This window comes from Salvelinus alpinus, chromosome 8, assembly GCF_045679555.1.
Source record: "Salvelinus alpinus chromosome 8, SLU_Salpinus.1, whole genome shotgun sequence".
Taxonomy (NCBI): domain Eukaryota; kingdom Metazoa; phylum Chordata; class Actinopteri; order Salmoniformes; family Salmonidae; genus Salvelinus; species Salvelinus alpinus.
In genome coordinates, this window is record NC_092093.1 from 114,775 (window position 1) to 132,458 (window position 17,684).

Here is a 17,684-nt window from a genome sequence, read left to right on the forward strand (position 1 = left end):
ACTTGTTTTCCCAATTCTTTTAATCGTCTCTGCATAGAGATTCGATTGACGGCTTTAACTTTTGACACCTCAATCTCCTTCACCCTTACAGGGCACTCCAGGAACTCAGATCATGATCCCCACCTCAATTACAACGTCGTCCTTCTACACACCGTTCTTCAATAAACACCGTCGTCCTTCTACACACCGTTCTTCAATAAACACCGTCGTCCTTCTACACACCGTTCTTCAATAAACACCGTCGTCCTTCTACACACCGTTCTTCAATAAACACCGTCGTCCTTCTACACACCGTTCTTCAATAAACACCGTCGTCCTTCTACACACCGTTCTTCAATAAACACCGTCGTCCTTCTACACACCGTTCTTCAATAAACACCGTCGTCCTTCTACACACCGTTCTTCAATAAACACCGTCGTCCTTCTACACACCGTTCTTCAATAAACACCGTCGTCCTTCTACACACCGTTCTTCAATAAACACCGTCGTCCTTCTACACACCGTTCTTCAATAAACACCGTCGTCCTTCTACACACCGTTCTTCAATAAACACCGTCGTCCTTCTACACACCGTTCTTCAATAAACACCGTCGTCCTTCTACACACCGTTCTTCAATAAACACCGTCGTCCTTCTACTCACCGTTCTTCAATAAACACCGTCGTCCTTCTACACACCGTTCTTCAATAAACACCGTCGTCCTTCTACACACCGTTCTTCAATAAACACCGTCGTCCTTCTACTCACCGTTCTTCAATAAACACCGTCGTCCTTCTACTCACCGTTCTTCAATAAACACCGTCGTCCTTCTACACACCGTTCTTCAATAAACACCGTCGTCCTTCTACACACCGTTCTTCAATAAACACCGTCGTCCTTCTACACACCGTTCTTCAATAAACACCGTCGTCCTTCTACTCACCGTTCTTCAATAAACACCGTCGTCCTTCTACACACCGTTCTTCAATAAACACCGTCGTCCTTCTACACACCGTTCTTCAATAAACACCGTCGTCCTTCTACTCACCGTTCTTCAATAAACACCGTCGTCCTTCTACTCACCGTTCTTCAATAAACACCGTCGTCCTTCTACTCACCGTTCTTCAATAAACACCGTCGTCCTTCTACACACCGTTCTTCAATAAACACCGTCGTCCTTCTACTCACCGTTCTTCAATAAACACCGTCGTCCTTCTACACACCGTTCTTCAATAAACACCGTCGTCCTTCTACTCACCGTTCTTCAATAAACACCGTCGTCCTTCTACACACCGTTCTTCAATAAACACCGTCGTCCTTCTACACACCGTTCTTCAATAAACACCGTCGTCCTTCTACTCACCGTTCTTCAATAAACACCGTCGTCCTTCTACACACCGTTCTTCAATAAACACCGTCGTCCTTCTACTCACCGTTCTTCAATAAACACCGTCGTCCTTCTACACACCGTTCTTCAATAAACACCGTCGTCCTTCTACACACCGTTCTTCAATAAACACCGTCGTCCTTCTACACACCGTTCTTCAATAAACACCGTCGTCCTTCTACACACCGTTCTTCAATAAACACCGTCGTCCTTCTACACACCGTTCTTCAATAAACACCGTCGTCCTTCTACTCACCGTTCTTCAATAAACACCGTCGTCCTTCTACACACCGTTCTTCAATAAACACCGTCGTCCTTCTACACACCGTTCTTCAATAAACACCGTCGTCCTTCTACACACCGTTCTTCAATAAACACCGTCGTCCTTCTACTCACCGTTCTTCAATAAACACCGTCGTCCTTCTACACACCGTTCTTCAATAAACACCGTCGTCCTTCTACACACCGTTCTTCAATAAACACCGTCGTCCTTCTACACACCGTTCTTCAATAAACAACGTCGTCCTTCTACTCACCGTTCTTCAATAAACACCGTCGTCCTTCTACACACCGTTCTTCAATAAACACCGTCGTCCTTCTACACACCGTTCTTCAATAAACACCGTCGTCCTTCTACTCACCGTTCTTCAATAAACACCGTCGTCCTTCTACACACCGTTCTTCAATAAACACCGTCGTCCTTCTACTCACCGTTCTTCAATAAACACCGTCGTCCTTCTACACACCGTTCTTCAATAAACACCGTCGTCCTTCTACACACCGTTCTTCAATAAACACCGTCGTCCTTCTACTCACCGTTCTTCAATAAACACCGTCGTCCTTCTACTCACCGTTCTTCAATAAACACCGTCGTCCTTCTACACACCGTTCTTCAATAAACACCGTCGTCCTTCTACACACCGTTCTTCAATAAACACCGTCGTCCTTCTACACACCGTTCTTCAATAAACACCGTCGTCCTTCTACTCACCGTTCTTCAATAAACACCGTCGTCCTTCTACACACCGTTCTTCAATAAACACCGTCGTCCTTCTACACACCGTTCTTCAATAAACACCGTCGTCCTTCTACTCACCGTTCTTCAATAAACACCGTCGTCCTTCTACACACCGTTCTTCAATAAACACCGTCGTCCTTCTACTCACCGTTCTTCAATAAACACCGTCGTCCTTCTACACACCGTTCTTCAATAAACACCGTCGTCCTTCTACTCACCGTTCTTCAATAAACACCGTCGTCCTTCTTCTCACCGTTCTTCAATAAACACCGTCGTCCTTCTACACACCGTTCTTCAATAAACACCGTCGTCCTTCTACTCACCGTTCTTCAATAAACACCGTCGTCCTTCTACTCACCGTTCTTCAATAAACACCGTCGTCCTTCTACACACCGTTCTTCAATAAACACCGTCGTCCTTCTACACACCGTTCTTCAATAAACACCGTCGTCCTTCTACTCACCGTTCTTCAATAAACACCGTCGTCCTTCTACTCACCGTTCTTCAATAAACACCGTCGTCCTTCTACACACCGTTCTTCAATAAACACCGTCGTCCTTCTACACACCGTTCTTCAATAAACACCGTCGTCCTTCTACTCACCGTTCTTCAATAAACACCGTCGTCCTTCTACTCACCGTTCTTCAATAAACACCGTCGTCCTTCTACTCACCGTTCTTCAATAAACACCGTCGTCCTTCTACACACCGTTCTTCAATAAACACCGTCGTCCTTCTACACACCGTTCTTCAATAAACACCGTCGTCCTTCTACTCACCGTTCTTCAATAAACACCGTCGTCCTTCTACACACCGTTCTTCAATAAACACCGTCGTCCTTCTACACACCGTTCTTCAATAAACACCGTCGTCCTTCTACACACCGTTCTTCAATAAACACCGTCGTCCTTCTACACACCGTTCTTCAATAAACACCGTCGTCCTTCTACACACCGTTCTTCAATAAACACCGTCGTCCTTCTACTCACCGTTCTTCAATAAACACCGTCGTCCTTCTACACACCGTTCTTCAATAAACACCGTCGTCCTTCTACTCACCGTTCTTCAATAAACACCGTCGTCCTTCTACTCACCGTTCTTCAATAAACACCGTCGTCCTTCTACACACCGTTCTTCAATAAACACCGTCGTCCTTCTACACACCGTTCTTCAATAAACACCGTCGTCCTTCTACACACCGTTCTTCAATAAACACCGTCGTCCTTCTACACACCGTTCTTCAATAAACACCGTCGTCCTTCTACACACCGTTCTTCAATAAACACCGTCGTCCTTCTACTCACCGTTCTTCAATAAACACCGTCTTCCTTCTACACACCGTTCTTCAATAAACACCGTCGTCCTTCTACTCACCGTTCTTCAATAAACACCGTCGTCCTTCTACACACCGTTCTTCAATAAACACCGTCGTCCTTCTACACACCGTTCTTCAATAAACACCATCCGTCTGCACACACATGAAACATAGCTAGATCCTTTACAGTTCTCATCCTGCAGTGGTTTGGGAAGGAAAAGCTCTTACAGCGTATCTTACATAACCAAGCTTCACATGTGAAGGTATTTGCTCTTTAGCTAAAACCAAACGGACCGACACTCTTTTTCCTCCAGTCATCCAGCAGGTCAGAAGCGATTCATTATCATTCATACATGTATCCTCCACTACAAGTTCCTTTTTGTTCCAGTTTTCAATACTACTGTTGTCCATTCAGACCATTCGTCTTCATCAACTTTGCACAATGGATTATAGTCATTATAGTTAATTATCACGGTTTCTGCACTAAACTATGTAGAACATTGGCCTGTTGGAAACTAAAACTCCCTACTACGTCACACAGTTTGGGCATGATCGGATTTATCTCTAGAGAAACTGCAGTGCAATGTGCCATTGAGCTCACCCCAAAATATGAAAGAAATGGAATTCAAATAATTGAACCCATGTCTGTCAATTAGTTGTTTAAAAACTGAAAAATAACTAATTTTGTTTAGGCGCTCAGCACTAGTTGGTTTTTACGTTGGAAGCAGCCTTCGGCATGTTACTAGCATAGCTGGGGCGGCAGGGAGCCTAGTGGTTAGAGCGTTGGACTAGTAACCGAAAGGTTGCAAGATTGAATCCCTGAGCTGACAAGGTAAAAATCGGTATAAATAAAGTTAAGATAAGAGCTGGGTGATATAAACACATCCATGTCGTGATAAGTTGACCCATGTTTTGCGTTAAAGATAAATTGCGATAAATACTTATTTGGGGAGGTGTAACAGCTGGGTGATATGGACAAAATTAATATTGTGATTCATATAACTTTTCCTCGAACAATATACCAAAATGTAATAATGGAAAAGTTTATAATACCGGCAGGGCTCTAGGACTATTTTTTTCCAGTGCCAAGTAAGACAACTGAGGGTTTCAAGTTTTATTAGATGTATGTATGGGATACGCATGGTATACATCGTCCAACGAAGTGCTTACTTGCTGATTGGTGGTAGTGAATTTTCTCACCTCATGATATTATCTATTTTGTGAGGTGCACCAGTCCCTCCTGCAGCACAGCACCCCCACAACATGATGCTGCCACCCCTGTGCTTCATGGTTGGGATGGTGTTCTTCGGCTTGTAAGCCTCCCCCTTTTTTCCTCCAAACATAACGATGGTCATTATGGCCGAACAGTTCTATTTTTGTTTCATCAGACCAGAGGACATTTCTCCAAAAAGTACGATCTTTGTCCCCATGTGCAGTTGCAAACCGTAGTCTGGCTTTTTTACGGCAGTTTTGGAGCAGTGGCTTCTTCCTTGCTGAGCGGCCTTTCAGGTTATGTCGACATAGGACTTGTTTTACTGTGGATATAGATACTTGTGTACCTGTTTCCTCCAGCATCTTCACAAGGTCCTTTGCTGTAGTTTTGGGATTGATTTGCACTTTTCGCACCAAAGTATGTTAATCTCTAGGAGACAGAACGTGTCTCCTTCCTGAGCGGTATGACGGCTGCGTGGTCCCATGGTGTTTATACTTGCGTACTATTGTTTGTACAGATGAACGTGGTACCTTCAGGCGTTTGGAAATTGCTCCCAAGGATGAACCAGACTTGTGGTCTACATTTTTTTATTTTCTGAGGTTTTGGCAGATTTCTTTTGATTTTCCCATGATGTCAAGCAAAGAGGCACTGAGTTTGAAGGTAGGCCTTGAAATACATCCACAGGTACACCTCCAATTGACTGAAATGATGTCAATTATCCTATCAGAAGCTTCTAAAGCCATAACATAATTTTCTGGAATTTTCCAAGCTGTTTAAAGCCACAGTCAACTTAGTGTATGTAAACCTTTGACCCGCTGGAATTGCGATACAGTGAAATAATCTGTCTGTAAACAATTGTTGGAAAAATGACTTGTCATGCACAAAGTAGATGTCCTAACCGACTTGCCAAAACTATAGTTTTTTAACAAGAAATTTGTGGAGTGGTTGAAACACTTAGGTTGGAGTCATTAAAACTTGTTTATGTAAACCTCCGACTTCAACTGTTTGTGCAGAAGATGAATGTGCTAGTAGAGATACTGGGGTGCAAAGGAGCAAAGCAAACAATATAGGGATGTGGTAGTTGGGTGGGCTATTTACAGATGGGCTATGTACAGGTGCAGTGATCAGTAAGCTGCTCTGACAGCTGGTGCTTAAAGTTAGTGAGGGAGAAATGAGTCTCCAGCTTCAGTGATTTTTGCAATTTGTTCCAGTCATTGGCAGCAGAGAACTGGAAGGAAAGGTGGCCAAAGCAGGAGTTTGCTTTGGGGATGACCAGTGAAATATACCTGCTGGAGCACGTGCTACAGGTGAGTGCTGCTATGGTGAACAGTTAGCTGAGATAAGGCAGGGCTTTACGTAGCAAAGACTTATAGATGACCTGGAGCGAGTGGGTTTGGCGACGAATATGAAGCGAGGGCCATCCAACTAGAGCATACAGGTGGGTAGTATATGGTGCTTTGGTGACTAAACAGATGCCACTGTGATAGACTACATCCAATTTGCTGAGTAGAGTGTGGGAGGCTATTTTGTAAATGACATCGCCGAAGTCAAGGATTGGTAGAATAGTCAGTTTTAGTTTTTAGGAGAGTTTACAGTCTAACCAGACACCTAGGTATTTGTAGTTGTCCACATATTCTAAGTCAGAACCGTCCAGAGTAGTGTTGCTTGTCAGGCGGGCGGGGTGTGGGCAGTGATCGGTTGAAGACCATGCATTTAGTTTTACTTGCATTAAGAGCAGTTGGAGGCCACGGAAGGAGTGTTGTATGGCACTGGCCAGGTCAATGAAGACATTTACATTTACATTTAAGTCATTTAGCAGACGCTCTTATCCAGAGCGACTTACAAATTGGTGCATTCACCTTATGACATCCAGTGGAACAACCACTTTACAATAGTGCATCTAAATCTTTTAAGGGGGGGGGGGGGGGGTCAGAAGGATTACTTTATCCTATCCTAGGTATTCCTTGAAGAGGTGGGGTTTCAGGTGTCTCCGGAAGGTGGTGATTGACTCCGCTGTCCTGGCGTCGTGAGGGAGTTTGTTCCACCATTGGGGTGCCAGAGCAGCGAACAGTTTTGACTGGGCTGAGCGGGAACTGTACTTCCTCAGTGGTAGGGAGGCGAGCAGGCCAGAGGTGGATGAACGCAGTGCCCTTGTTTGGGTGTAGGGCCTGATCAGAGCCTGAAGGTACTGAGGTGCCGTTCCCCTCACAGCTCCGTAGGCAAGCACCATGGTCTTGTAGCGGATGCGAGCTTCAACTGGAAGCCAGTGGAGAGAGCGGAGGAGCGGGGTGACGTGAGAGAACTTGGGAAGGTTGAACACCAGACGGGCTGCGGCGTTCTGGATGAGTTGTAGGGGTTTAATGGCACAGGCAGGGAGCCCAGCCAACAGCGAGTTGCAGTAATCCAGACGGGAGATGACAAGTGCCTGGATTAGGACCTGCGCCGCTTCCTGTGTGAGGCAGGGTCGTACTCTGCGGATGTTGTAGAGCATGAACCTACAGGAACGGGCCACCGCCTTGATGTTAGTTGAGAACGACAGGGTGTTGTCCAGGATCACGCCAAGGTTCTTAGCGCTCTGGGAGGAGGACACAATGGAGTTGTCAACCGTGATGGCGAGATCATGGAACGGGCAGTCCTTCCCCGGGAGGAAGAGCAGCTCCGTCTTGCCGAGGTTCAGCTTGAGGTGGTGGTCCGTCATCCACACTGATATGTCTGCCAGACATGCAGAGATGCGATTCGCCACCTGGTCATCAGAAGGGGGAAAGGAGAAGATTAATTGTGTGTCGTCTGCATAGCAATGATAGGAGAGACCATGTGAGGTTATGACAGAGCCAAGTGACTTGGTGTATAGCGAGAATAGGAGAGGGCCTAGAACAGAGCCCTGGGGGACACCAGTGGTGAGAGCACGTGGTGAGGAGACAGATTCTCGCCACGCCACCTGGTAGGAGCGACCTGTCAGGTAGGACGCAATCCAAGCGTGGGCCGCGCCGGAGATGCCCAACTCGGAGAGGGTGGAGAGGAGGATCTGATGGTTCACAGTATCGAAGGCAGCCGATAGGTCTAGGAGGATGAGAGCAGAGGAGAGAGAGTTAGCTTTAGCAGTGCGGAGCGCCTCCGTGATACAGAGAAGAGCAGTCTCAGTTGAATGACTAGTCTTGAAACCTGACTGATTTGGATCAAGAAGGTCATTCTGAGAGAGATAGCGGGAGAGCTGGCCAAGGACGGCACGTTCGAGAGTTTTGGAGAGAAAAGAAAGAAGGGATACTGGTCTGTAGTTGTTGACATCGGAGGGATCGAGTGTAGGTTTTTTCAGCAGGGGTGCAACTCTCGCTCTCTTGAAGACGGAAGGGACGTAGCCAGCGGTCAAGGATGAGTTGATGAGCGAGGTGAGGTAAGGGAGAAGGTCTCCGGAAATGGTCTGGAGAAGAGAGGAGGGGATAGGGTCAAGCGGGCAGGTTGTTGGGCGGCCGGCCGTCACAAGACGCGAGATTTCATCTGGAGAGAGAGGGGAGAAAGAGGTCAGAGCACAGGGTAGGGCAGTGTGAGCAGAACCAGCGGTGTCGTTTGACTTAGCAAACGAGGATCGGATGTCGTCGACCTTCTTTTCAAAATGGTTGACGAAGTCATCTGCAGAGAGGGGGGAGGAGGGGGAGGAGGATTCAGGAGGGAGGAGAAGGTGGCAAAGAGCTTCCTAGGGTTAGAGGCAGATGCTTGGAATTTAGAGTGGTAGAAAGTGGCTTTAGCAGCAGAGACAGAAGAGGAAAATGTAGAGAGGAGGGAGTGAAAGGATGCCAGGTCCGCAGGGAGGCGAGTTTTCCTCCATTTCCGCTCGGCTGCCCGGAGCCCTGTTCTGTGAGCTCGCAATGAGTCGTCGAGCCACGGAGCGGGAGGGGAGGACCGAGCCGGCCTGGAGGATAGGGGACATAGAGAGTCAAAGGATGCAGAAAGGGAGGAGAGGAGGGTTGAGGAGGCAGAATCAGGAGATAGGTTGGAGAAGGTTTGAGCAGAGGGAAGAGATGATAGGATGGAAGAGGAGAGAGTAGCGGGGGAGAGAGAGCGAAGGTTGGGACGGCGCGATACCATCCGAGTAGGGGCAGTGTGGGAAGTGATGGATGAGAGCGAGAGGGAAAAGGATACAAGGTAGTGGTCGGAGACTTGGAGGGGAGTTGCAATGAGGTTAGTGGAAGAACAGCATCTAGTAAAGATGAGGTCAAGCGTATTGCCTGCCTTGTGAGTAGGGGGGGAAGGTGAGAGGGTGAGGTCAAAAGAGGAGAGGAGTGGAAAGAAGGAGGCAGAGAGGAATGAGTCAAAGGTAGACGTGGGGAGGTTAAAGTCACCCAGAACTGTGAGAGGTGAGCCGTCCTCAGGAAAGGAGCTTATCAGGGCATCAAGCTCATTGATGAACTCTCCAAGGGAACCTGGAGGGCGATAAATGATAAGGATGTTAAGCTTGAAAGGGCTGGTAACTGTGACAGCATGGAATTCAAAGGAGGCGATAGACAGATGGGTAAGGGGAGAAAGGGAGAAAGACCACTTGGGAGAGATGAGGATCCCGGTGCCGCCACCCCGCTGACCAGAAGCTCTCGGGGTGTGCGAGAACACGTGGGCAGACGAGGAGAGAGCAGTAGGAGTAGCAGTGTTATCTGTGGTGATCCATGTTTCCGTCAGTGCCAAGAAGTCGAGGGACTGGAGGGAAGCATAGGCTGAGATGAACTCTGCCTTGTTGGCCGCAGATCGGCAGTTCCAGAGGCTGCCGGAGACCTGGGACTCCACGTGGGTGGTGCGCGCTGGGACCACCAGGTTAGGGTGGCCGCGGCCACGCGGTGTGAAGCGTTTGTATGGTCTGTGCAGAGAGGAGAGAACAGGGATAGACAGACACATAGTTGACAGGCTACAGAAGAGGCTACGCTAATGCAAAGGAGATTGGAATGACAAGTGAACTACACGTCTCGAATGTTCAGAAAGTTAAGCTTGCGTTGCAGAAATCTTATTGACCAAAATTATTAAAATGATACAGTACTGCGGAAGTGGGCTAGCTAGCAGTGGCTGCGTTGTTGACTTTGTTTGAGAGTGTCGCTGGCTAGGTAACCTCGGTAGCTAGCTATGTAACCTCGGTAACTGGCTCGTTAATTAGTATAAACTACACAATTGTCTTAGATACAAGGACAGCAAAGACAACTATGTAGCTAGCTAACACTACACTAATCAATCGTTCCGTTGATCCGTTGAATGTAATAGTTTCTACAGTGTTGCTATTCGGTGGCTAGCTGGCTAGCGAGCAGTGTTGACTACGTTACGTTACGTTAAAAGGACGAAAAATAGCTGGCTAGCTAACCGAATTAGTCTAAACTACGCAGTTATCTTAGAAACAAAGACAGCAAAGACAACTATGTAGCTAGCTAACACTACACTAATCGAGTCGTTCCGTTGAATGTAATAGTTACTACAGTGTTGCTGTTCGGTGGCTAGCTGGCTAGGTAGCAGTGTTGACTACGTTACGTTAAAAGTTACGTTAAAAGAACGAAGAATAGCTGGCTAGCTACGCAATTATCTTTGATACAAAGACGGCTAAGTAGCTAGCTAAGATTAAACAAATCAAACCGTTGTACTGTAATGAAATGAAATGAGAATGTGAAAATGTGATACTACCTGAGGAGCGAAGCGGAATGCGACCGGTTTCCACTCTAGCTTCCGGAACAAAGACGGCTGCACAGTATTGTCTTTTATCGATGGCCGGTATGATATCGTTGAGGACCTTGAGCGTGGCTGAGGTGCACCCATGACCAGCTTGGAAACCAGATTGCATAGCGGAGGAGGTACGGTGGGATTCGAAATGGCCGGGAATCGGTTTGTTGGCTTTCAAAGACTTTAGATTGGCAGGGTAGGATAGATATAGGTCTGTAACAGTTTGGGTCTAGAGTGTCTCCCCCTTTGAAGAGGGGGATGACCGCGGCAGCGTTCCAATCTTTGGGGATCTCAGACGGTATGAAAGAGAGGTTTAACAGGCTAGTAATGGGGGTTGCAACAATTGAGGCGGATAATTTTAGAGGTTCCAGATTGTCTAGCCCGGCTGATTTGTAGGGGTCCAGATTTTGCAGTTCTTTCAGAACATCAGCTATCTGAACTTAACGTTAAGTTAGCTGGTTAGACAACTCAAATAATGACCATATCATGTAGCTAAGGTTAAGTTAGCTCATTTGTCTTCATTATTACAGAAAAATAAACTCGCAACAAAATCATTATTTACAAGTTAATGGTGAGCTAATTACAAAAAATAGCTTACGGTTGTGAGTGACGAAGTTAAAGCGGGGCATTCTACTGGAGATTTTTAGAACTTGGACAAAGGCAGAAGAGAGAACTTTACATCCTAATTTGACTTTGGTGCAGGTCATGTTGTTCTTCACATGACCTTCTCTGGTAAACACACTATATCAAATAACATCTGTTTCTTTGTCACATGCACAGGATACAGAAGGTTTAAACGGTACAGTGAAATGGTTACTTGCATAGTAAACTAGCTAAACAATTAACCATAATCCCAACTCATGTTACTACCCTGCATGAGTCAGTAGCTAAAGCTAACCAACTAGGTTCAAGCTATAACTAGCGACCCCAATGGCTCTGAGACATGAATACTATTACACAGATCATACACGTAACGCTAGCTAGCTAGCAGTACGCTTTAGCTTGCAATGGAAATTACTTTCTGACTAAATTAGAAACGTATAATATCTGAAAATGTAGCTAGCTAGACTCTCTTATCTGTATACATGGGTAAACGCTTCTCCCTCTTGTCACGGATGCCATGGTTACCCTTAGTTTGAAGATGTATAAAACACCTATCTCTGGATTACAACAGCTTTCTATGTTCTCTTTTCGACTCTCATATTTGCAATCAAACGCCAGAATTCTGCTTAGTTATCAAACTCTGCTTCCACCAAGCATTCCACTCATTTCAAAACTCAGTCCTCCAGAAACTTTTCAGTTCTTTATTATATATTTTCAAAAAGCCACATTAGAAATATTTACCATATACATATTATATAGAGTTACATACTGAGCAGCTCATGTTATAGACAGACACGTGCTACATGGCAGACCAATCACAACTCATGTCCAGCCCATTCATTATCTCAGCCAATCATGGATAGCAGGAACGTTCCTGTCTTTCTCTGTGGCTAAATCAACTAGGCTCGTAATTTCACAACTTTATGTTGTATTTACAGATGGCATACAATTTATTAAGGCACATGAAAGTTCACATGTTCCCGACGGTATTTCTGCCTCTCCTGTGAAGTAGTGACGGGCGACATACACCTAGTTTCCTGAAACCAGTCACATGCGTTCACCTTAATTGTGAATAGGCCTACAGTACATTTTGGTTTATCAAGAGATTTACCATTCAAATAAATTCTTACCTTTTTGTGTTATGTAGTAAAAACAGAGTCAAATTGTATTATTTTGTAATTGATGCATACATGACTGTTTCAGAAAAATTGACCTAAAACATTTCAAATGTATTGATCTTTAACTCAAAAGATGCCCAACGATTGAACAGAGCTGAGTTTCTGTCTGGCTCAAGTGACATCCAGACCTTTTTGTTGCCGTGTTATCGAGTGTCGTGACGGTATCGAGTGTTGTGATACTGAACCTGGTATCGGTATCGAATTCAACGTTCTGGCAGGGCTCCACGCTGTTTAAATGTTTTTATGTACAAGGACCACATGCTTTTAGTTGAGAAATTTAGGAGCACAGTCAAAGTATTTGTACTTTTATGATAAGAAACGGCGAAGTTTGAGTAAACATTTGTGTTCCGTTCTCAATCAATTACAATGTACCCTTAAATATTTGTCTCATTTAGGTTTCAGCGTGTGAATATAATGTAAATAGCCAAGGAACCTAAGGACAGTCTCACTTTTAGGAGACTTTCTGTTAAATTTGACCAACTTCTATGCATCTTTCAGCACAGCTCCCCAGACACTGTTTCTTTGAAGGGTGGGAGATATGGGATTCGTTGTTCTTTAAGTGATTAGGCAGACGCACTGTAGAGCTCTGCCTTGTATCTTAAACACTAATCTATACATGGTCAAACTAAGCTTTACACTGACTGACTGGAGGCAGATAGAGACAGCCTGAAGGAGTCTCTGCCTCATTTTGCAACACAGCGCTGGAGGTCTATAAACCTTCTCTCCGTCTTTCTCTCTTCTCTCCATTTCTGTCTGTCTCTGACCTGTTGTTGCAGCTCCCCTGGTGACATCGGGGACATTGTTTGAGGCTTTTGAGAAGATGGGGAAGAAGCATAACAAGGAGCAGGTTCCTCCAGCCGAGCCCAGCAACAAGAAGCCTTCAGCGGGCAAACAGAAGGCCAAGCTTCCCCCTGCCTCTACACAGACACACAACACACACAAGAACCTGGAGGATGCATTCAAAGCTGTAAGCCACACAAACACACCAGCAACTTACACACATGTCCGCAACACAAGGTACACACACACGTAGGAGTGACTGTATTAGACTAGTGTAGGGGCGAAAGTCACATGAAATAATCTCACTGTTTTGCTCAACATCACAAGCTTGTTTTTCAGTGGCATAGTTCCCCAGTCCAGGACTCCGTCTCAGGTATAGGGTTGCTGCTGGTAATTTACCAAAGTTACTGGATAATTAACAGAAGCGATATGGCAATCTATCGTAACTTTGGTCATTTATACAAATGTATTGATATTAGAGGTCTTCATGGATCCACCTGTACCCGAGACCCGGTGACCCGAGGGGGTCCGGATCCACCTGTACCCGAGACTCGGTGACCCAGGGGGTCCGGATCCACCTGTACCCGAGACCCGGTGACCCAGGGGGTCCGGATCCACCTGTACCCGAGACCCGGTGACCCGAGGGGGTCCGGATCCACCTGTACCCGAGACCCGGTGACCCAGGGGGTCCGGATCCAGAATTCTAAATAATGTTCTGGGTTGGATCTGATATGATTTTCACGGGTCTTGGGTATGTGTAATTTGAACTGACTTGTCTGGAAGGGCCTGTACAGATCCGAACACGACTGCTGCAGTAGACAGAGAGGGAGAGATTTGTATTTATGCTGCTGCTCTTGCTTTTCACCAGAGCAGAGCGTGTATCTTGTTGTTGGCCAGTCAGAGGTCAAGTGGCACCAGGCTACAGTCATAAAGCCTCGCTCCATGTGTGACAAAAGTTAGGAGATATCTGATCAATGGAAGATGGAATGAAAAGGAGAAGGAGAAGAAGGAGAAGGAGGAGGATGAAAAGTTAAAGGAGGAGGAGAAGGAGAGGCCACAACGACCAAGAGCCAACAGGTCGCCTGCTACTTGGTGTTCTGAATGGAGTTGTTGGAGTTAACTTCTTGCCGCACGGATCCCTTTTACGGGATCATTTTCGTAAACAACCGCTGAATTGGCAGCGCGCCAAACTCAAAAATAATACTAAAAATATTTATAATCAATCCTCAGGTTGTTTTTAACATACATAATCGATCATATTTCAACCAGACGGTAAACTGTTCAATACTACAGAGAAAGAAAATGTCGAGCCACATCTCTCCTGCGCAGGAACCAATCAAAGGACACCTGGTCATCCACTGACGCGTTTTGATAAATCTCGCTCATTTTTCAAAATAAAAGCCTGAAACTATGTCTTAAGCCTGGTCACAGCCTGAGGAAGCCATTGGAAAAGGAATCTGGTTGATACGCCTTTAAATGGAGGGGCAAGCAATGGAACAAGGATAAAAAAATAAATTTAAAAAAGCACTTCCGGGTTGGAGTTCCTCAGGTTATCGCCTGGAAAATCAGTTCTGTTATACTCACAGACAATATTTTGACAGTTTTGGAAACTTTTAGAGTGTTTTCTATCCTAATCTGTCAATTATATGCATATTCTAATATCTGAGCCTGAGAAATAGTCAGTTTACCTTGGGAACGTTTTTTTCCCAAATATAAAAATTCTGCCCCATAGCTTCAAGAGGTTTTAACTGTAGGATGAGAAAGCACATGCAGCCTCAATTAGCCTAGCTATCTAACGTTAGCTGAACTAGTTTCTCCCAGGGTAATGCATTCAACACGGGTACTACGTAATCATATTTGATGATAAGTAACCTATTCGTCTACTATAGCGCGAGACAACTTGGTTGGTTGCTGTCTCTCGTGTCTCCCTCACCGTGTCAGTACGGCCCCTCCCCCGCCTGCTAGAGCCCCACCCCTCTCCCTCCTCACCGGGTCAGTACGGCCCCTCCCCTGCCTTCTAGAGCCCCACCCCTCTCCCTCCTCTCGTGCTTTATCAGCTCCGGTTAATTAAGTAGCTTAAATTACTTTTCTGCTGCTTCCCTCACTCAGATCAGACCGGGTATAGATCTGACCAGGTAAATACGGAACGGGTCTAGTTGTCTTCGGGTCTATTTGGAACGGGTTTCTATATTTAACCATTTTATTTATGATCTATCGGGTATGGTTGGGAAAGCCCCATGTCCAACGTTCTGGACCCGTGAAGACCTCTTCAAATTAGAGACAATGACCACTATGTCCATACGTTTCTAGTAGATGGACCATGTGGTTTATAAGAAACGTCTCATTCAAACAGCATCTAATCAACAATGACATTATTTTCAATGTAATTATTCCAACTATTGACTTTTTTCACAACTGCCTCCAGTTTGATGCCAAAACATTGACGCTAAATACATCTTGACAGGCAAATATGTTTTTATATAAAGGATATTTCATGCTGAAACCCTCATTTTACACACTAATGGTATTCACTAAGTTGATGGTTGATATTTTAAGGTAATGTTTTACAGCTTTGTCATTAATTTGTTAAATTTTATAATCATCCTATTTAATTCATATTTTCCATGAGCTAAGACCTCAGAGGGCTGGAGAATTAGACACCTGTGATATTCTGAAGTCCCAAAACGGAAACCAGATGTCTGGTAAAGATACCAACGTTCTGGTAGTTTATTGGTCAACTTTTCTGGTAATATTCCCTCCCTTTTCTAGTAATATTCCCTCCCTTTTCTAGTAATATTCCCTCCCGCAAGCCTACTCAGGTCTGGATTTTCATGAGTCGTGACTTGACTCGGACTCCATCAGTAGTGACTGATGTCAGAAAGTCTCTCACTTGAATCCGTCAACATGCTAGATATAACAGCACATGTTACATGGCTATTGTGGTAGCTGCTAACCTTACTATTGTGGTAGCTGCTAACCTTACTATTGTGGTAGCTGCTAACCTTACTATTGTGGTAGCTGCTAACCTTACTATTGTGGTAGCTGCTAACCTTACTATTGTGGTAGCTGCTAACCTTACTATTGTGGTAGCTGCTAACCTTACTATTGTGGTAGCTGCTAACCTTACTATTGTGGTAGCTGCTAACCTTACTATTGTGGTAGCTGCTAACCTTACTATTGTGGTAGCTGCTAACCTTACTATTGTGGTAGCTGCTAACCTTACTATTGTGGTAGCTGCTAACCTTACTAGTGTGGTAGCTGCTAACCTTACTAGTGTGGTAGCTGCTAACCTTACTAGTGTGGTAGCTGTTAACCTTACTATTGTGGTAGCTGCTAACCTTACTATTGTGGTAGCTGTTAACCTTACTATTGTGGTAGCTGCTAACCTTACTATTGTGGTAGCTGCTAACCTTACTATTGTGGTAGCTGCTAACCTTACTATTGTGGTAGCTGCTAACCTTACTATTGTGGTAGCTGCTAACCTTACTATTGTGGTAGCTGCTAACCTTACTATTGTGGTAGCTGCTAACCTTACTATTGTGGTAGCTGCTAACCTTACTATTGTGGTAGCTGCTAACCTTACTATTGTGGTAGCTGCTAACCTTACTATTGTGGTAGCTGCTAACCTTACTATTGTGGTAGCTGCTAACCTTACTATTGTGGTAGCTGTTAACCTTACTATTGTGGTAGCTGTTAACCTTACTATTGTGGTAGCTGCTAACCTTACTATTGTGGTAGCTGTTAACCTTACTATTGTGGTAGCTGCTAACCTTACTATTGTGGTAGCTGCTAACCTTACTATTGTGGTAGCTGCTAACCTTACTATTGTGGTAGCTGCTAACCTTACTAGTGTGGTAGCTGCTAACCTTACTAGTGTGGTAGCTGCTAACCTTACTATTGTGGTAGCTGCTAACCTTACTATTGTGGTAGCTGCTAACCTTACTATTGTGGTAGCTGCTAACCTTACTATTGTGGTAGCTGCTAACCTTACTATTGTGGTAGCTGCTAACCTTACTATTGTGGTAGCTGCTAACCTTACTATTGTGGTAGCTGCTAACCTTACTATTGTGGTAGCTGCTAACCTTACTATTGTGGTAGCTGCTAACCTTACTATTGTGGTAGCTGCTAACCTTACTATTGTGGTAGCTGCTAACCTTACTATTGTGGTAGCTGCTAACCTTACTATTGTGGTAGCTGCTAACCTTACTATTGTGGTAGCTGCTAACCTTACTATTGTGGTAGCTGCTAACCTTACTATTGTGGTAGCTGCTAACCTTACTATTGTGGTAGCTGCTAACCTTACTATTGTGGTAGCTGCTAACCTTACTATTGTGGTAGCTGCTAACCTTACTATTGTGGTAGCTGCTAATCTTACTATTGTGGTAGCTGCTAACCTTACTATTGTGGTAGCTGCTAACCTTACTATTGTGGTAGCTGCTAACCTTACTATTGTGGTAGCTGCTAACCTTACTATTGTGGTAGCTGCTAACCTTACTATTGTGGTAGCTGCTAACCTTACTATTGTGG

The 17,684-nt window shown here is 45.1% G+C and overlaps 1 protein-coding gene across 9 annotated transcripts in view; it reads left to right on the forward strand.

Moving 5' to 3' along the window:
- tmem214 (transmembrane protein 214) overlaps nt 1–17,684 on the forward strand; it is a 72,280-nt gene that overhangs the window by 2,267 nt on the left and 52,329 nt on the right. For all 9 annotated transcript variants that reach the window (XR_011676351.1, XR_011676350.1, XR_011676352.1 and 6 more), the window contains exon 2: nt 13,154–13,344. Coding sequence is in view for 1 of the 9 variants with exons in the window: in XM_071412370.1 (XP_071268471.1) it covers nt 13,154–13,344 (191 nt within the window). In the remaining 8 variants the exon portion in view is untranslated. The remainder of the gene's footprint in view (nt 1–13,153; nt 13,345–17,684) is intronic.